Source organism: Sciurus vulgaris (assembly GCF_902686455.1).
Source record: "Sciurus vulgaris genome assembly, chromosome: 2".
NCBI lineage: Eukaryota > Metazoa > Chordata > Mammalia > Rodentia > Sciuridae > Sciurus > Sciurus vulgaris.
In genome coordinates this window covers 123,821,012-123,838,115 of record NC_136462.1, presented here as the reverse complement: position 1 = coordinate 123,838,115, position 17,104 = coordinate 123,821,012, and the positions used below count along the sequence as shown (strand labels likewise).

The following is a 17,104-nucleotide window of genomic DNA, read 5'->3' as shown; positions in this document are numbered from 1 at the left end:
TTTGTGCTAAGTAGTAAAGAAGCAACAAGTTTATGGGATTGACCCATAAACTCAAATCTATTTTATATATTATGGCATATACCAGCAGTACTTTTTTTTCCCTTTCTGTCCATTGTGTAGGTTATTTATTTGGTGAGCTTATTCCTGGTTCTACTGTGAGGATCAAAGACTGACTTGTCTATTTTTTAAATTAAATTTTAATTTACTTAAAATTTAATAAAGTTTAAAATTAATTTTCTTAGTCATAATAGTCTCATTTCAAGTGCTAAGTAGCTACATGTGACTGTGGCTCTTGGATTGAACAGCACAGATACAGAGTATTTACATCACCACAAAGTTTTATTAGATTGTACTGTTCTAGAACTTTGTGACTTCCCAGACTAAAAGAACATCACTATGAAATTACCTAAAATCTGAAAAGGATAACTGAATAACAGTTGACTCCTTTGACTTTTGGGGCTTTATATTTTCTGAGAACCGTGGTGTTAGTCTTGTTTTCTCTGTTCTATTACAAGAACTAAGAGTTGGCTTGCTTTTTAGAACCTCTGTTTTTCCCCTCCTCTTTATGGTACTGGGGATCAAACCCCGGTTTGCTCTGCCACTGAGCTACGTACCCCAGCCTTTTTATATTTTATGTTGAGACAGGCTCTCAGTTGCTAAAACTGGCCTCAAACTTGGGATCCTCCCATGTAGCTGAGATTACAGGTGTGAACCGCTGTGCCCAGCTTCAGAACCTTTCTTTTTATGATTTCTTCACTTTTTATTTGGAAAATGTTAAACTTGTACAGAAATAAAATAATGTAATGAGTTGCTGTGTACCTGTCACCCAGCTTCAACAATTACTACATAGCCAATCTTGTTTCGTTTTTTGCATTCATACACAGGATTATTTTGGAGCAAATCTTCAGAATAGAAAAGAGTTTGTACCATTTCTTGAGAATTACTGTAAGAAAGAATGAATAGACAAGAGCACGGCCAATTAAGATCTGGGTTCTGGCCAGGCATGGTGGTGCACTCCTAAAATCCCAGAGTTTAGGAAGTTTGAGGCAGGAGGATCATGAGTTCAAAGCGAGCCTCAGCAACTTAGCGAGGCCCTAAGCAACTTACTGAGACCCTGTCTCTAAATAAAACACAAAAAAGGGCTAGAGATGTGGCTCAGTGGTTAAATGACCCTGCGCTCAAGCCCTGGTTTAAAAAAAAAAAAAAGATCTGGGTTCTGGGTAGTTGGCTGGATTTACTTAGTAGATAACGTTTTTTTGTTTAAAAAATTTTTTTAGTTGTTATTGGACCTTTTTATTTAATATATTTATTTATATGCAGTGCTAAAACTCAAACCCAGTGCCTCACACATGCTAGGCAAGCACTCTTCCACTGAGCTACAACTCCAGTCCAGTAGATAAGTTTTTGCTTATAAAAACCACCAAATTCATATCATGATTATTCAAATCACACTTCAGCTGAATTTTAACTACTGAACATTATGGACTCTCAGTGTCAGTTACAAATAGAACTTTGAATTTTGAATTATCAGATGTCAGGTGTCTATTGTATTTTTTACCAGTCTTTTTTTCTATACAAATCCATGATGTTTAGTTTATATTTATATGCAAATTCATATAGGTTGGATTTAAAGGCTTCCAAATTGCACCTGAAAAACAAAATGATACCATCTCTATTCATTATGAAGGAAGTGAATATAAGCTGTCTCATGGATCAGTGGTTATTGCTGCAGTTATCAGTTGTACCAATAATTGCAATCCATCTGTCATGCTTGCTGCAGGTACGTTGTGTTTTATAACCACGTTTTCTTGTCCTAAAATTGTGTTTTGTTTCTCTGTTGTAGTCATGAATATCAGTGTCTGTTTGATAGAGTTTTTAAGATTTTAATTAGGTCCTAAGAAGCCTGAATTTGATTTATATTGTTAATTTTGTTTTTATGATACAGAGGTAATTTTTTAAAAACTATAACTTACATATCTGTTAGTTATAGGTTGTAGGTCTGTTTCTTCAGTTAATTTAGTAGTATAATTAGCAGATATTTCTTGGGTTTCTACAAGAAGTTTATTATCCCAGTGTAGAGGATTCCTTTGAGAGTTTTAAAGGAAGTGAAAGATTATTGACAAAGACTGTAAATGAAATCAATTTGTATATACCATGTGTAGAATTAAATTACCCTGAGTTTATTACGACTATAGTATTTAAATATGGTTCAGTTAGCTGGGTGTGGTGACATAACACCTGTAATTCTAGCACTTTGGAAGGCTGAGGCAGAAGGATCCAAGTGCAAGACTTGTGTCACAATAAAAAATAAAAAGGGTTGGGGATGTAGAACAGTGGTAGAGCACTCCTGGGTTCAATCTCCAATACCAAAAGCAAAAAGCAGTAACAAAAAAGGTTCATTTTAACTGGATGCGGTTGCACATGCCTATAATCCCAGCAATTCAGAAGGAGGCAGGAGGATTGCATGTTTGAAGCCAGCCTCAACAACTCAACAAGACCCTATCTCGAAATAAGTTTTAAAAAGGACTGCAGACGTAGCTCAGTGACAAAGCATCCCTGGGTTCCATCCCCACTTCTTAAAACAATGACAAAAAGTTTCATTTAATCATACCTCTTATATGTGTACATTTCTGTTTATGTGTATGATGCCATGGTGTCAACCCAAACCTTAATAATTTACAGTGTATATGCTGGTATATCTACTATAACTTATAATTTGTTTTAAGTGAGCAAGTCAGTAGAATAAAATGGACAAAATAATGGTAATAAATATATGAATTTGGACTTTTACTCTAATTAGATTTTGAACCTAATCTGCTAAATAAATCCTTTCTTGCTTCCTACTCTAATATAAAAGAGAGAAAGAAACATTCCATTAATAAATACATCATTTGTTGACTTTGCAGGTCTTTTGGCCAAAAAGGCTGTTGAAGCTGGTCTCTGTGTTAAACCTTACATAAGAACAAGTTTATCTCCAGGCAGTGGGATGGTTACACATTACCTCAGTTCAAGTGGAGTATTACCATATCTTAGTAAGCTTGGGTAAGTGACAGTTTTATATTGACATTGGTGTCAGTAGGTACTGAAACTGATTATTAGAGCTTTTCATATACAAAGAGAAGATAGAAAAAAACATGCTGTAATTCTACTTGTTACCTCGCCATTACCACACAATTTCTGACCCCTTGTCAGTCAGCACACCTAGGGCATTTCCAATAAACAATGCATTGCATTGGCTACTTGGAAGTAGAATATGTGATCACTCAGCTTCAGGATAATCTTATATAAATTATCAATTCCTTTGAAAGCCTGAGAAATTTTAGATGTTTTTGCTCTTAGAACAACAAAGTAATTTACAAGTATTATGCCTACAATCTTTTAGCTATATCATCTTGGAATTATTGATGGGTACCCTTCTCCAGCTTACTTGGTTGAGAATCAAAAGATTTATTCATAACAGAGTACCTTATTGCTTTTGGGGGTTTTTGGTGAAATTGTTGTAGCCAAGTTGTCTTGATACTTCACCATTTAAGCAAACACATTGCATGGAAGTGCAAAACAAAATTTTTAAAAGGTTATGTTATAACAAGTGGTATTTGAGAAATTTTTTTGTGTAGGGTGATAGGTGCTGTCACCTAAGAGGGAATGCCCTAAGTACCAGGGCCCTTCAAAGCTTTGCATTCACTACATATAAGCATGAGAATTAAATTTGATTGCTCAAAATGTTGTGAAATTAATATAATGATGAAGTCTAATCCATTGTCATGAGTATTATTTTGAGTAATCTTATTGCAGTAATGGCAGTGAAGGGCTGGGGCTGTAGCTCAGTTGTGGAGCATTTGCCTAATGTGTGAGGTACTGGGTTTGATTCTCAGCACCACATATAAATAAATAAATTAAGGTCCATCAACAACTAAAAATATATTTAAAAAATAATCATGGAAATGAATGATAAGACTTGTTTGTTCTTTCTTTACAAATGTGATGTGCTATCCACTCATGTTTCATTTTTTTGAAATGCAGATTTGAAATAGTTGGCTATGGTTGTTCAACATGTGTGGGAAATACAGCACCCTTATCAGAAGTGGTTTTAAATGCAGTAAAACAGGTAATATATGTGTATTGGCAAGGTACCTTAGTGGATTTTTAAAAATTGTTTTGTTATTAAATTATAGAAAATATATATTGTTATATTTCTGTAGTCCTTATGCCTTTTGAGAAGAATAAACTCAGAAATTTAAAACAATTCCAAGAATTGTTTCTAGGTTTTTAACATAGTTCCTTAGTAATTAAAGGAATTAGTTTATTGCAGGATTTGTAGTTCTTTACCTAAAAATTAGTGATGTTTTTTGATTGTCATGCCCATAGAACTTGTAATATTAGAGATTGTTTATGTATGATTATCCAAGTTTGTATTAGCTCTTAAATTTATTCATTTGCACAATTTTTTTTTTTTTTTTTTTTAAAGGGAGATTTGGTTACCTGTGGTGTTTTATCTGGAAACAAAAATTTTGAAGGTCGACTTTGTGATTGTGTTCGTGCCAATTATCTTGCCTCTCCACCCTTGGTGGTGGCTTATGCTATAGCAGGCACAGTGAATATAGATTTCCAAACAGAGCCTTTAGGTATGTTTTCCTGTGTGTGCGCATGCTTGTACGTTCCCCCAGAAGTTATTTTTTGAAATGTTTCCTATACCTCCATTCTTTAATTTCATAAAAACTTAAAACATATAATTAATAATTTCTGTGTTCACAAGAAGAATGTAAAATATACAAGTAGTTAGTCCTTTCAGCTGCTTAAGACTGAACTACCCTACTGTTAAGTCCTTGGTTTCTGTGATATGCCTTTGGAAAGACATGAACATGTTAAGGGGTTTTTGTTGTTTGTTTTAAAAAAAAAAAAAAGTTAAAATCTTTCAACCAGGTACTGACCCTACCGGCAAGAACATTTACCTGCATGATATTTGGCCTAGTCGAGAAGAAGTTCATCAGGTAGAGGAAGAACATGTTATATTATCCATGTTTAAAGCACTAAAAGAGAAGATAGAGGTAAGTGTCTTGTTCTTTCTGAAATAGTTTGATAAAATTGCGGTGTTCTTTTATTTCATGCATCTTCCTTTCTGACTAGAATAAAATTTAAATTAGACAGGCTTGGTGTTGCACTGCATCTGTAATCCCAGCAACTCAGGAGGCTAAGGCAAGAGAATTGCAGGTTCAAAGCTAGCTTCAGAAACTTAGCGAGGCCCTAAGCAATTTAGCGAGACCCTGTCTCTAAATAAAATATAAAAGGGGTTGGGAATGTGGCTCAGTGGTTCACCTCTGGGTTTAATCCCTGGCACCAAAAAAAATTTTTTTTAATTATGTATTTTGAGTACATAGTTTTTAATGAGCTATGTGGCCACTTTGTATCTGAAATTATTAATTACAAAGACAATGGCTTAGAGTATTAGAATTGATTTTATTTACTTATTAGAAATATGTGGTGACCACTTACATTTGGCATCCTAAATGTGGGCACACATCATAGAAACTGCCCTACTTGGTCACTCCTATTCAGATGACTCAGAAACCCCAATCTTGCTCTCACCAGTTCCCTAGCCATTTACTTTACGTCTCTAGAACAACCAGTGATGTCTTTTTTAAGCATCTTTTTAGAGATGTTTTTATGCACCTATAAGCAAACACATATACACAAAAATTTATAAACAATATGAATGAAGGCAGAAAAAAACACTCAGCAAATTTTTGGGGGGCCCTCCTATGTGTCAGGTACTCTTTTAGATGGTTGGAATACATAGTGAACAAAACAAAGTTCTCATGAGAGAGTCAGTGAACTGTAAAGAAAATAATTAGGTAAATTACACATTATGTTAAAAATAAGATCTAGAAAAATATTAAAGAGAATCAGTTCTTCAGATTTGGGGAGCAGATTGCAGTTTTATACAGAATGACTGAAAAGCTGACATTTAAGCAAAGCTTTGAAGGAAGAGAATGAGTCTGCTACATAAATGAACAAAGATCAGGACTTTCCAGATAGAGGGAAAGTAAAGGCCTTACACAGGGAACAGCAGTGACTGTGGTGTGAGTAGGGCATAAAGAATAGGAAGGATGGTGTAGGAAATTATGTCACAGGGAAGATGGGGATCCAGATCACCTAGGGAATTTTAGGTCATTAGAACAAGTCTTTGATCCTGAGAGAGACAGCAGCAATGGGGACATTTTGAACAAAGGATCACTTTGACAACATATTGAAAATATGTGCTGAGAGTTGGGTAAAGAGGGTAGAATCAGAAAGACCAGATGAAGTAGTCCGAGGTATAAAAAGTGTTGATGGAATGGATCATTGTGGTAGAGTGAGCTTTCTAAATGGATAGGGCTTTTTTCCTTTTCCGACTAATCTAAGTATTATATTAATCCCTTGAACATTTTCCTAAGTCTCTTTTTTGACTTCTTTTATCTTTGTTCTGTTAATGAACCCAAACCATATTCACAGATGGGAAACAAGCGGTGGAATTCCTTAGAAGCACCAGACTCAGTTTTGTTTCCATGGGACTTAAAGTCTACCTATATCAGATGTCCTTCATTTTTTGATAAACTGGTAAGTACTGTTTTTCTGTTTGATCTTTTTAAAGATTGTTATAGACTAAAAAAAACCTTGTGAAGTATTAAATGCTTTGAACACTTTTACCTTGTAGACCAAAGAACCAGTTGCACTTCAGCCTATTGAAAATGCCCATGTCTTACTATATTTGGGAGATGCTGTTACAACAGATCATATATCACCTGCTGGGAGTATTGCTAGGAGTAGTGCTGCAGCTAAGTATTTGACAAATAGAGGGTATGTATACATGGTTTCAGGGTTGGTTTTTTTTGTTTGTTTGTTTATCTTCTTTTTCACTGATAAAAAATAAGAGGCTTCTGCTTTGTTCTTTTATCCAGTAAGTAAATGTTTTCGTAGGTAATTGTTAGTATCTTTGACTTAAGAACTAGAACTGGGGGAAACCTTTGCACCTGTCTTATAACTTTAGAAATTAAAATGGCTATTCTAAGTTGAGCCCATACAGCCTAAATAAACAACTGATAGGAAACAAGATTTTTCTTTTTCAGAGCTATTTTGTTGAAATGTGAGCTTTGTATGACCCACCAAATGAGGCCTAATCATTTGGTTCTAACCAGCTTCCCATTATTGGAGTATAATAAATGTGTATTTTATGAGCTATAACATGTACATTCATGAGGCTAGGATTGATGGTTATCAAATCAAAAGACAACTTCTTGATCCTAAAATTTTATAGAAACAATACATTTGAATGTAAAGGCCATTTATGCAGGAGATACAAATCTAAAACTAGGTAGATTTTATTTCACTTCTACATAGTAATGATGTAAACTTATTGTATTATACAACTGTTTCGACATCAGAGACAGTTTTGCTAAATACAAAATTTGTAGTATTAGATGCTTATATGATGCTTGAAAAATTTAAATTATAAGATTCTTTCCATTGAAATATCTGATAAAAATCAGATATATAACTTGGTTTGACTGTAATAATAATACATTGCTTTTATTACAGAGTAGTTAAAAGTTTTCTGGGCTAGGGAGTAGCTCAGTGATAGAATGCTTGCCTAGCATGTGTAAGGCCCTGGGTTTAATCTCAAGAACTGCAAAAAAAAAAAAAAAAAAAAAAAAAGAAAGAAAGAAAAGAAAAAAATCTGTTATACATTTTTAAAATGTATTATGAATTCTTGAGTACATTTAATTCAGTAGTTCTCATCAGTTAGAATTTTCTAAAAAGACACCCAAATCGCCACCACTCCCATCCTGAACTAAGTTAGTTTATAGTACATAAACTTGTATATAAAAGACCAAATGAGAGGCAGATGAAAGTTGATTGTTGAAGTACTTTTGTCCAGTTATTTCATATCTCTAAAAAGTCATTTATATAATTAATCCAGTGGCAGTAAACATCCCTAATACCTACATACCCACATTGTGGTTTCTTTTCTTTTTTTTGGGGGGCGGTGAGGGGAGGAGGTTACTGGAGATTGAACCCTTTTCTACTGAGCTATATCCCAGTCCTTTTTTTCTTTTCTTTTCTTTCTTTTTTTTTTTTTTTTTTTTTTTTGAGACAGGGTCTTGCTAAGTTGCTTCAAATTTGTGATCCTCCTGCCTCAGCCCCCCAGTTGGTCAGATTACATGCATACAGCACTGTGCTCTGCTAACAAAGATAGCTTGTCTTTATAAACATTTTCAGCTAAGAAATGAAGCGAGAATGATTAAATTAAAATATTATTGTGTTTTCTAGTCAATCTAAACAATGATGATCAGTCACTGAAAACATTCCAGGAAAAGACAATGGGATATAGTGTGCCTCCCAGTGGAAGTACATGTAACCTATGAAGCATTCCTGCCAAAAATTTAAAAACCCAAATCTTTCTGAGTCACTGGATCTGATGTCTGGTTTACAAGAAATAAGAGGACAGAAAAACATGTTAAATGATACCATTGGGTTACAGTCAACATAGTCTACAAATAGAAAACTACAATAAATGACCTAGATTTTTTAAATAAAATACAAGGGGTTGGCAGGGAGGGAACATGTAGATTATAAGAAACTTGAAATCGACTGAATACATGTGTAAATTGTATTTACTTGCTGATTTGAGCAAACCAACCTAAAATAGTATGGAGGGCGGGGGTATGGCTCAGTGGTAAAGCACTTGCTTCACATGCATGAGGGCTTGGGTTGATTCCCAGCACTGCTTTAAAAAAAAAAAAAAAAAAAAAAAGTTTGGGAAAAACAAGAATATTTGACTATTGACTGCCTATCTGATATTTTAAAAAATTATTTTCAGTTTCTGAATGAGGCTTAAGGATGGCAGTTTTTAAAAGAATCCATATGTTTTAGAGAAACATCGAAATATACAGTTAGAATATGATAAGAGTTTTGCTGCTTATTAATTGAATAAGGGTGATTATAGAGGAAAAAGGAATCTATGAGTTGTTTATTATAGCTTGGCGTTAGGCTCATAGACATTTCACTGTTGTGTTTTCACTATTTTTGTAGCAGGTTGAGATTTTTCCACAATTAAAAAAAAGGGGGGGGTTTGAATAAGTTTTACATTTCAATAATGTGTGATTATTTTCCATCTGGAGTGAAAACTGACTTTCATAACCTTTTTGTAGCCTTACCCCTCGTGAATTCAATTCTTATGGAGCCCGAAGAGGTAATGATGCTGTGATGACAAGAGGCACTTTTGCAAATATCAAGCTTTTTAATAAATTTATTGGAAAACCAGCTCCCAAAACAGTTCATTTTCCATCAGGACAAACGGTAAGGACATATACACAGTATTTAGGAAGTTGCTCATAAGATCAGAATTTGTATTAAAGATTTGTGTCTGTTTGATCTACAGCTAGATGTATTTGAAGCTGCAGAACTGTACCAGAAAGAAGGTATCCCACTGATTATTTTAGCAGGAAAGAAATATGGTTCAGGAAATTCAAGAGACTGGGCTGCCAAAGGACCTTATTTACTGGTATTGATATTTTAAATTTATCTTCATTAGCTTAAAAGAAATTTTAATATTCCCTTTTGTCAGTAACATCTGTCAGAGTTTATTTTGCTTATTTGGGTGACCTTATGTTGATGGGTTTCATTTCAATGATTTCAGATATTTTGTATTCATCTAGTTGTATTAAATACTTCGAATTTGATTAAGCCTACATCATATGTGAGAAAGTCAGTGTGACAGAGGGAAAGGAGATCTTGTCTTAAAGTATGGCTACATAATAATTATTTGTACCTTTTGATATTTGTACTTTCCTACTTTCATTAAATTTCCACTGATTTTCTCCATTAGGTGTTAAGAGACTTAGAGGTAGTAGGCGAAGTTTCTCCCCGCCCCCCTCCTCTTCCCCACCTCTCTCTCAGACACCCACACCCCTCCAAGATAGGAGATGATGGTGCCTGGCTATCTGCTAGTAATACATTTTTCTTCAGATGGTTTCTTGGTTGCATGGCAAATAGGCATAAAAGACATGTGCTTGCTGCCATTTTGTATTCAAAAGTACTTCTCTTTATAGTTGTAGTTATAAAACAACTGGCCAAAGTATAGTCTTCATAGTCTATTATTCATACTTCATTTTTTTATATTTATATATTTTTAGATGTTGATAGACCTTTATTTTATTCATTTATTTTTTATGTGGTACTAAGAATTGAACTCAGTGCCTCACACATGATAGGCAAGTGCTCTACCACTGAGCCCCAGCCCCCTTACTTCATTCTTTTTGAATCTTTAATCTCTTCCTTAAAATGTAAATCCTCTGAGGAATTGTAGGAATAAACCAGATTATCTCATCTTTCTGAGGTATTAATTACAAGTATTACAGGTGTAGGTTCCTTCTATTCTAAAAAAAGTTTTGTCTTATTTTTGTGTTGGAGGCTTCCCTGATATAATAGGTGATTCTGGCTATCCATTTAGAAAGACATTTAAAAAATGGTTATGATCTGAATTTTGTCTATTAGTAGATCTTATGCTGGATAATAAGCTAACTTTGTCATTTGGAAGCCTGTTTGTCATTACCTGTATATTCTCTGAAGCCATTCAATTTCTTTAAGGAAAGAGACAATTCAGAATGCAGACATCAGCTTAATCCCAACCTAGCATTCTGAGGCCAGCCTTCCCCCTATGTTCATGTGTTCTTGGCAGGGGTGAGGCCTCCCGAGGAGTGAAAATTACTTCTTAGCTGGTTAAAAAAATAAAAGAATCTTACTATTTTTATATATAAAGTACTGATAAATATAGTACATAAACAAATATACAGAATGTTTGTGGTATTAAAATTTTAAAAGGAATGGGGAAGTGAGGGAGGAATATGTGATTAAGGGGGAAAATGTCTTAAAAGTCTTCTTAAACAATAATGAAAAAAAGTTCTATAGCCTCTCTAATTCATTTTCTCCAAAGAATAAACATTTTACTTTTTCATTCTGGAGATTGAGCTAGAGAGCTTACTGCTTTTTGTACACTTTTAACCAGTACCCCAGTGTTCTGAAACACTTATACATCTCTAATCTCAAAACTTCCTGATCCTGTGTTACGGACTGACCTTATTGAGATCACTCTCTAATTTCATTGTACTTTAGTTTCAACACTGTCTGCTAGATCAGTTGCCTATTTCTGTTTTCTGAATATTTACAGAATTTTCTCATCCTATTCCCTTTGTTGCTATGAGCTTAGATCTTTATTTCTTTATTTAAATGGCATTTCAGGAGAGAAGGTTGATGAACATATGTTAGATCTATCATGTTTAAACGGAAATCCTTCTGAGGAGTCTACATGATGTCAGAGCCACCACCTACTTTTGTAAATACAGGCAAAATTTGAACTTATCTTGAAGATTCTTATATGAGAGCTCTTCCTATGTAGTAGGCACACAGTGCTTAATCCTGGAGTGGCAGGGACAGTCAGAACAACAGGGGACTTTTTAAAACACAAAAATAATTTATAAAAGTCTGCTGTAATTAACTTTGATACAACATTGACCTCAGTATAGGGTATAAGGTCAAAAGTATTTACAAAAAGTTCGAAGTAGATACTTCTCTTTTAAAATGCTCAATAAATCAACTTTCAGAGTAATTGGAGGACATAACAATATACATTTGTTACAGGGTGTGAAAGCTGTTTTGGCTGAAAGTTATGAAAAAATACACAAAGATCATTTGATTGGAATTGGCATAGCTCCACTTGAGTTCCTTCCAGGAGAAAATGCAGATTCCTTGGGTCTCTCTGGCAGAGAAACATTTTCTTTAACATTTCCTGAAGAACTATCTCCTGGAATTTCATTAAACATAAAGGTATTTCTAAAATTCTCATATATGATTGTGTACCATGTACCCAAGTAGATGGTTATAAATTCAATAAGGAACAGTTGTAAATTGCATATTATCAGTTAGTGCACATAAGTCATAGTTTAAGATGACTGTGTCTTACATTTTTTTAAAAAATATTTTTAGTTATAGATGGGCACAATACCTTTATTTATTTATTTACTTTTATGTAGTGCTGAGGATCAAACCCAGTGCCTCACACGTGCTAGGCAAATGCTCTACCACTGAGCTACCACTCTAGCCCGTTTCCTGTATTCTTAAACTAGGTAAATACAGTTCATGTTCTTTGAGGAAAGTAGAAAGGAACTGAATGCTTAGTCCAGATAAAAGACATATGGAGTAAAATCTTGACTTCCACTTATATGTGCCAACTTCCTCTTCTTATTTTTCAGCTCTTTTGATCTAACTTTAACCCAAAGAGAAGGCAAAAGTTTGGGGGTTAGAGTAGGACTTTACCACTAAGGTAAAAATGGCATAGTAGTAGACGATACATGCAATGAATAACTTAGTGTAAAATTAATATTAATAGTAGGAATTTTCACAAATGAGTTAAAATCTAAATCATTTGATTTAGTATTCTAGGTAGTATGATACTTGTTATTTAGAATTAGGGATGAAAATACCTGTTTTCTACTTAACTGTGAAGCCTGTGGTCAAGTGTTTTTCAAGCAGCAGAGGATTTCAGGCAGTCAGAATTTATGAAATTATAACCAGGACAGTCAGACAAAATGTGGCAAATAGTGATGGAACCTGAAGACAGATGATCTTAACTATTACTAAGTAACACTTTGAAGATTTTACCACTCACATGAGATGTTTTTCTTTGTTTAAAGACAAGTACTGGAAAAGTATTCAGCGTGATTGCTTCATTTGAAAATGATGTGGAAATAACATTGTACAAACATGGAGGATTATTAAACTTTGTGGCACGAAAATTCTCATAGTATCTACTCACCATGGATGTCTTTCATAACTGGTAACTGCAAAGCCTTTTGTGCTGGACCCAGGAATCCTTGCCATGGAGCTGCAGATAGTCCCAGTATACTCACTTATCTCATCCATGGATGTAAATGATTATGAATCAATGTAGTGACTGAAATGAAATCTTCTTGATTTTAAATAATATACGAATGGTGCTATTAACATTGCTAAAATCAACGTGTGAAGTGTGTTGTGGAAGAGACCTGTAAGTATGGGTTGGGGGGGACGAATATTTTATCTCAGTCCATTTTGTAAATAAAGGCAGAATTTGAACTTGTGTTAAAGATTCTTACATGAGTAACTTCCTGAAGTTGTTTGTTTAGTTTTGCACCTATAAAACTGTACTACTGTTTGTTGGTTTAAGAGTAGCAGGTTGAAATGAGAGAAACCAAATTAGACTCTAAAATAGTGGATATTGGAAATCTGATTTATAAATGGACTTTTTAAGTATAATAATTCCTTTTCAGAATTGAGCTGGACATGATTGGCATTCCTATTTTATAATATAAACCAGGTTTATCCTTTGTCTCAGTCTAACTACAAGAGATAGATCCTGCCCCAATGAAATCATTCTGTCCAGCCACAGTTTCCTCCACATCTGAAGATGGACCATTGCAGAATATAAACCATTATGTGGCACCCTGTATTAGCAGTGAAAATATGTATTGCCTTGATGCGGCCCTTAATTTTTCAGTAATTTGTCACTGTGCCCCTCTGGCAAGCCTCAGATGACATTACATTAATTGGATGAGATACATTTTGCTCATCTTAAGTGATACTCTTACTTCTGTTACCTACTGTAGATATCACCAACTGACATTCCACATTCTTTTTATGGATGCTAAAGAGAACTTGAATCATTAAACTCTAACTTGATTTCCTCTAGACCTCTAAATTATCCACCCTAAATTATATGGGTGCTCACCCCTAAGCATTTTTTAAACGTTAATACTTCTTAATTTTTTAAGTTGATTTTCTGTCATTTCAAATCATTATTTACCTGGGATGTATGACTCTTTATTAATTTTGTTATGGTTTGTTTGGTTTAACCAAAGTGAACCATGAGGATAAAACACTTAAGTTGTTGCTGAGTATTACATATTCTCTGTATGCGTGTCTACCATATCACATCAAATATTCTGTCAACAAGGTATTTGGCAACTTTTTTTAAAAAAGGTTGGATAATTATTTTCAGAAGATGCTGTACCTTTTTTTAAATTAAGAAATTAAGCTTTGCAGCAAAAGGTGAATTGTGATGATTTTTTTCACATGAACATCTTCATATGACATTTCATAAATTGATTTCACAATTAGCTTCTGTTGCACAGAATGAAATGTTACTTATTTTAAGCTATAATGCTGAAACTACCAAACCAGTAGGTGAAGACCACTGAGAACTTTGCACAGAATCAATCATACAGTCTTTTGAAAATATTTTGCATATATATATTTAGACAATAAGTTGAGCTAGAATTTGACAAAACAACTTCCCTTGTTTATTTAATTTTTTATAAATATTTTTCTTGGTATTTTAAAATCATATTGTGTTCTTGATATATGCTATATGTCAGTGCATGTGTTTTTAATTTATCTAAAAACATGAGTTAAAAATGGAGAATTTACAAATTGAATGTTAAAATACCTGTTACATGCTTTGAAGATTGCGTGGAGGGGGAAATACACGTATAATTTCGAAGGCATACTCTATGGTTGATGGGCAGAGTTATGGACATGGTAAACAGCTGATCCAAGAGCTGATGATAAAGCTAGCTGGCTATTAATTAAAACATTGGCATTTCCAGTCTACCTAGTCCACTAATAATACAAATACATCTTGTATTTCAGGAACAAAATTAAGGTTCCCTTAAACTCTTGCTTATATACAATGAAGTATAAGTTTGATAAGCATCGTTTTAACTTGGGGAGGAGTCAGAAGTACTAGTGTGTGTATATATCATAATTCTGCCATTAGCCAAATGCTGCAAAAATGTGGCATCTATTGGTTTTTATTGTTTTATGTATCTCTTGTTGACTATATCTGGGTAATTTCATGTTACCAAAATATTGTGTAAAGGAGGTATAGTAGGCATACAAGAAAGCAAATCAGTATTGTGAACTCAAGTACAATTTCAAAGGTTATTAACCAATAGCAGCATTTTTTTTTTTATCTTTAAAAACTTTATGCTACATACTAGCCATTTTCATACCTTTGGGTTTTGCTTGTCCTATTAAATGAAATGAGTGAAATGTCATCCAGCCACTGAATTGCCATTGTTATTTATACCTTAAAAGTTCCTAGGATGACTGTTGTTATTATTTCCTATTTTATCTCCATGCTGACATTTTAATGAGAGGTAGCAGAATCCCTTTCACCAGATTACTTGGATTTTCACTGATAATTATACTAAGAGCTATAAAGCTAAGAGCTAAATCGGAGTCATTTGTGGTAACAATGTGTGCATTTTGTCTCATAGTGATGAGTGACAGGATGAGAAGAAATTTTTTGACTGCCATTTTTCTGTGGTTGAATTAAAGGACACTTTGGTTTTTTTGGCTTTAGGTTTAGGAAAAGGTATTAGGATACTGTATGTTGTTGGCCTTATCTTAGGTTGATTTGGAGTATAAAAAGTTGAGAGAAGGGAACGGACTTTGGCTTTCTTGGTATTTTTTTTGTTTCGGGTTTTTTTTTCCCCCCCAAAGGGTGACAGTGCTGATGTTTCTATCAATTTTACACACAGTATGTGGCTGTGGAACCATATATCTCACATATCTATAAATCATTGTCTATTATTTAAAGCCAACAAAACAGTATAACAGTTTTAAGTTCAATAATGTTAAGTATTGTATAGAAATATATTGGAGGCAAAGTTCAGTTGATGACAATTGTGTATATGTTACTGATGCTGTAAATTATTTTTAATAAAGAAAATTGTATTATCACATTTGACTCGTTATAAAGTAATTTTGTAGTAATTCAAAATAATACCCTATGTCTAAAAAGAAAAAAGAAATGATAGGCATGGTGGTGCATGCTTATATCTCAGCTACTCCAGAGGCTTGAGGCAAAAGGATCACAAGTTTGAGGTTAGCCTCAACAACTTATGAGACCCTGCCTCAGAATTTTTTTAAAAAATTTTTAAAAAGGGCTGGGGATGTAGCTCAATGATACAGCACCCCTGAGTTCAATCCCCAGTGCCAAAAAATAGAAAAAGAAAGAAAAGAAATTGGTTGCAATCTAAAAGTTGCTCTTCAAATATGTTATCCAAAATGTTCGGACATTATCTATTCGCAGCACAACTGCCAGATGTAATCCACAGTCATTCTTATCCTTATATCTAGTGTTCCCTTCCACTCTAGGGTAAGTATGAATGAAAATTAAAGTAAAAGTATGAAATAGGGATAGGGTAGTCTTAAGTTGAATTTGATTCAGGGATTGTTCCAACAGATTTATTGAATCAGTTTAGAGTCGAAAAGACTAATCTCACCCAAAGCAGGATGCTTTTATACAAATAACATCTTTTAATTGGGCAGCCTTTTAACACTCAAGAGATGGAGACTGTCTACTGTGCTGGGCAGTCAATCCATGCTATTCATTCAAGTTTTGATGGTAAAAACCCTTATTCAATTTAAGAGTTGAAGTCTCCCTCCTTATAGTTTATACCTGCCGATTCTGCTTCTCCCTAATGTGTCTATGCCTTTTTTATACAACTAAAAATGAAATCTATAGGTAAACTGAATCCTCCACAAATTGCATCTTATATAACCTCCATACTGTGGATCTTTCATTTTGGAGATAATTTATGTTTAAGTGAACAATTAGGACAAAATTGAGGTCTCATGCTATGAATTATGCACTGTAGGAGGAATTAGATTGGTTTTGTTTGTTTGTTTTGGCAAAATAGGATTTTGAACCCAGGGCCTCAAGCATGCTAGGCAAGCAGCTCTACTGTTGAGTGATATCCCCAGCTCAGAGATGCAGGATAGAGGAACTGTATTCTGGGGCCCTGTTGCTACAGGACTAGCTAATGGTGCCACTTACTCCCTCTGCTGCAAGTCTTCAGCAGCTCAGAGCCAAGACTACATGAAATAATATTTTGTAAATATGGCCAGCTCCTCACTGATCTAAAAGAATAGGTCCTTCCACTCTTACCCAGCAATAAATGATTAAAACTTATTTTTCAAAAATTGTCATTCATAAACCAAAATGGTCACATTCAAATTTTCTATG

The 17,104-nt window shown here is 34.1% G+C and overlaps 1 protein-coding gene across 1 annotated transcript in view; it reads left to right on the top strand.

Moving 5' to 3' along the window:
- Positions 1-15,818, top strand: part of IREB2 (iron responsive element binding protein 2) — a 55,918-nt gene extending 40,100 nt beyond the window's left edge. Inside the window, exons 12-22 of the mRNA XM_079128871.1 lie at positions 1,621-1,780; positions 2,907-3,042; positions 4,024-4,108; positions 4,469-4,625; positions 4,924-5,048; positions 6,493-6,597; positions 6,695-6,837; positions 9,189-9,336; positions 9,419-9,541; positions 11,677-11,862; positions 12,729-15,818. Of these exons, the coding sequence (XP_078984997.1) occupies positions 1,621-1,780; positions 2,907-3,042; positions 4,024-4,108; positions 4,469-4,625; positions 4,924-5,048; positions 6,493-6,597; positions 6,695-6,837; positions 9,189-9,336; positions 9,419-9,541; positions 11,677-11,862; positions 12,729-12,839 (1,479 nt within the window). The 3' untranslated portion in view covers positions 12,840-15,818. The remainder of the gene's footprint in view (positions 1-1,620; positions 1,781-2,906; positions 3,043-4,023; positions 4,109-4,468; positions 4,626-4,923; positions 5,049-6,492; positions 6,598-6,694; positions 6,838-9,188; positions 9,337-9,418; positions 9,542-11,676; positions 11,863-12,728) is intronic.
- The last annotated feature ends 1,286 nt before the right edge of the window (positions 15,819-17,104 follow it).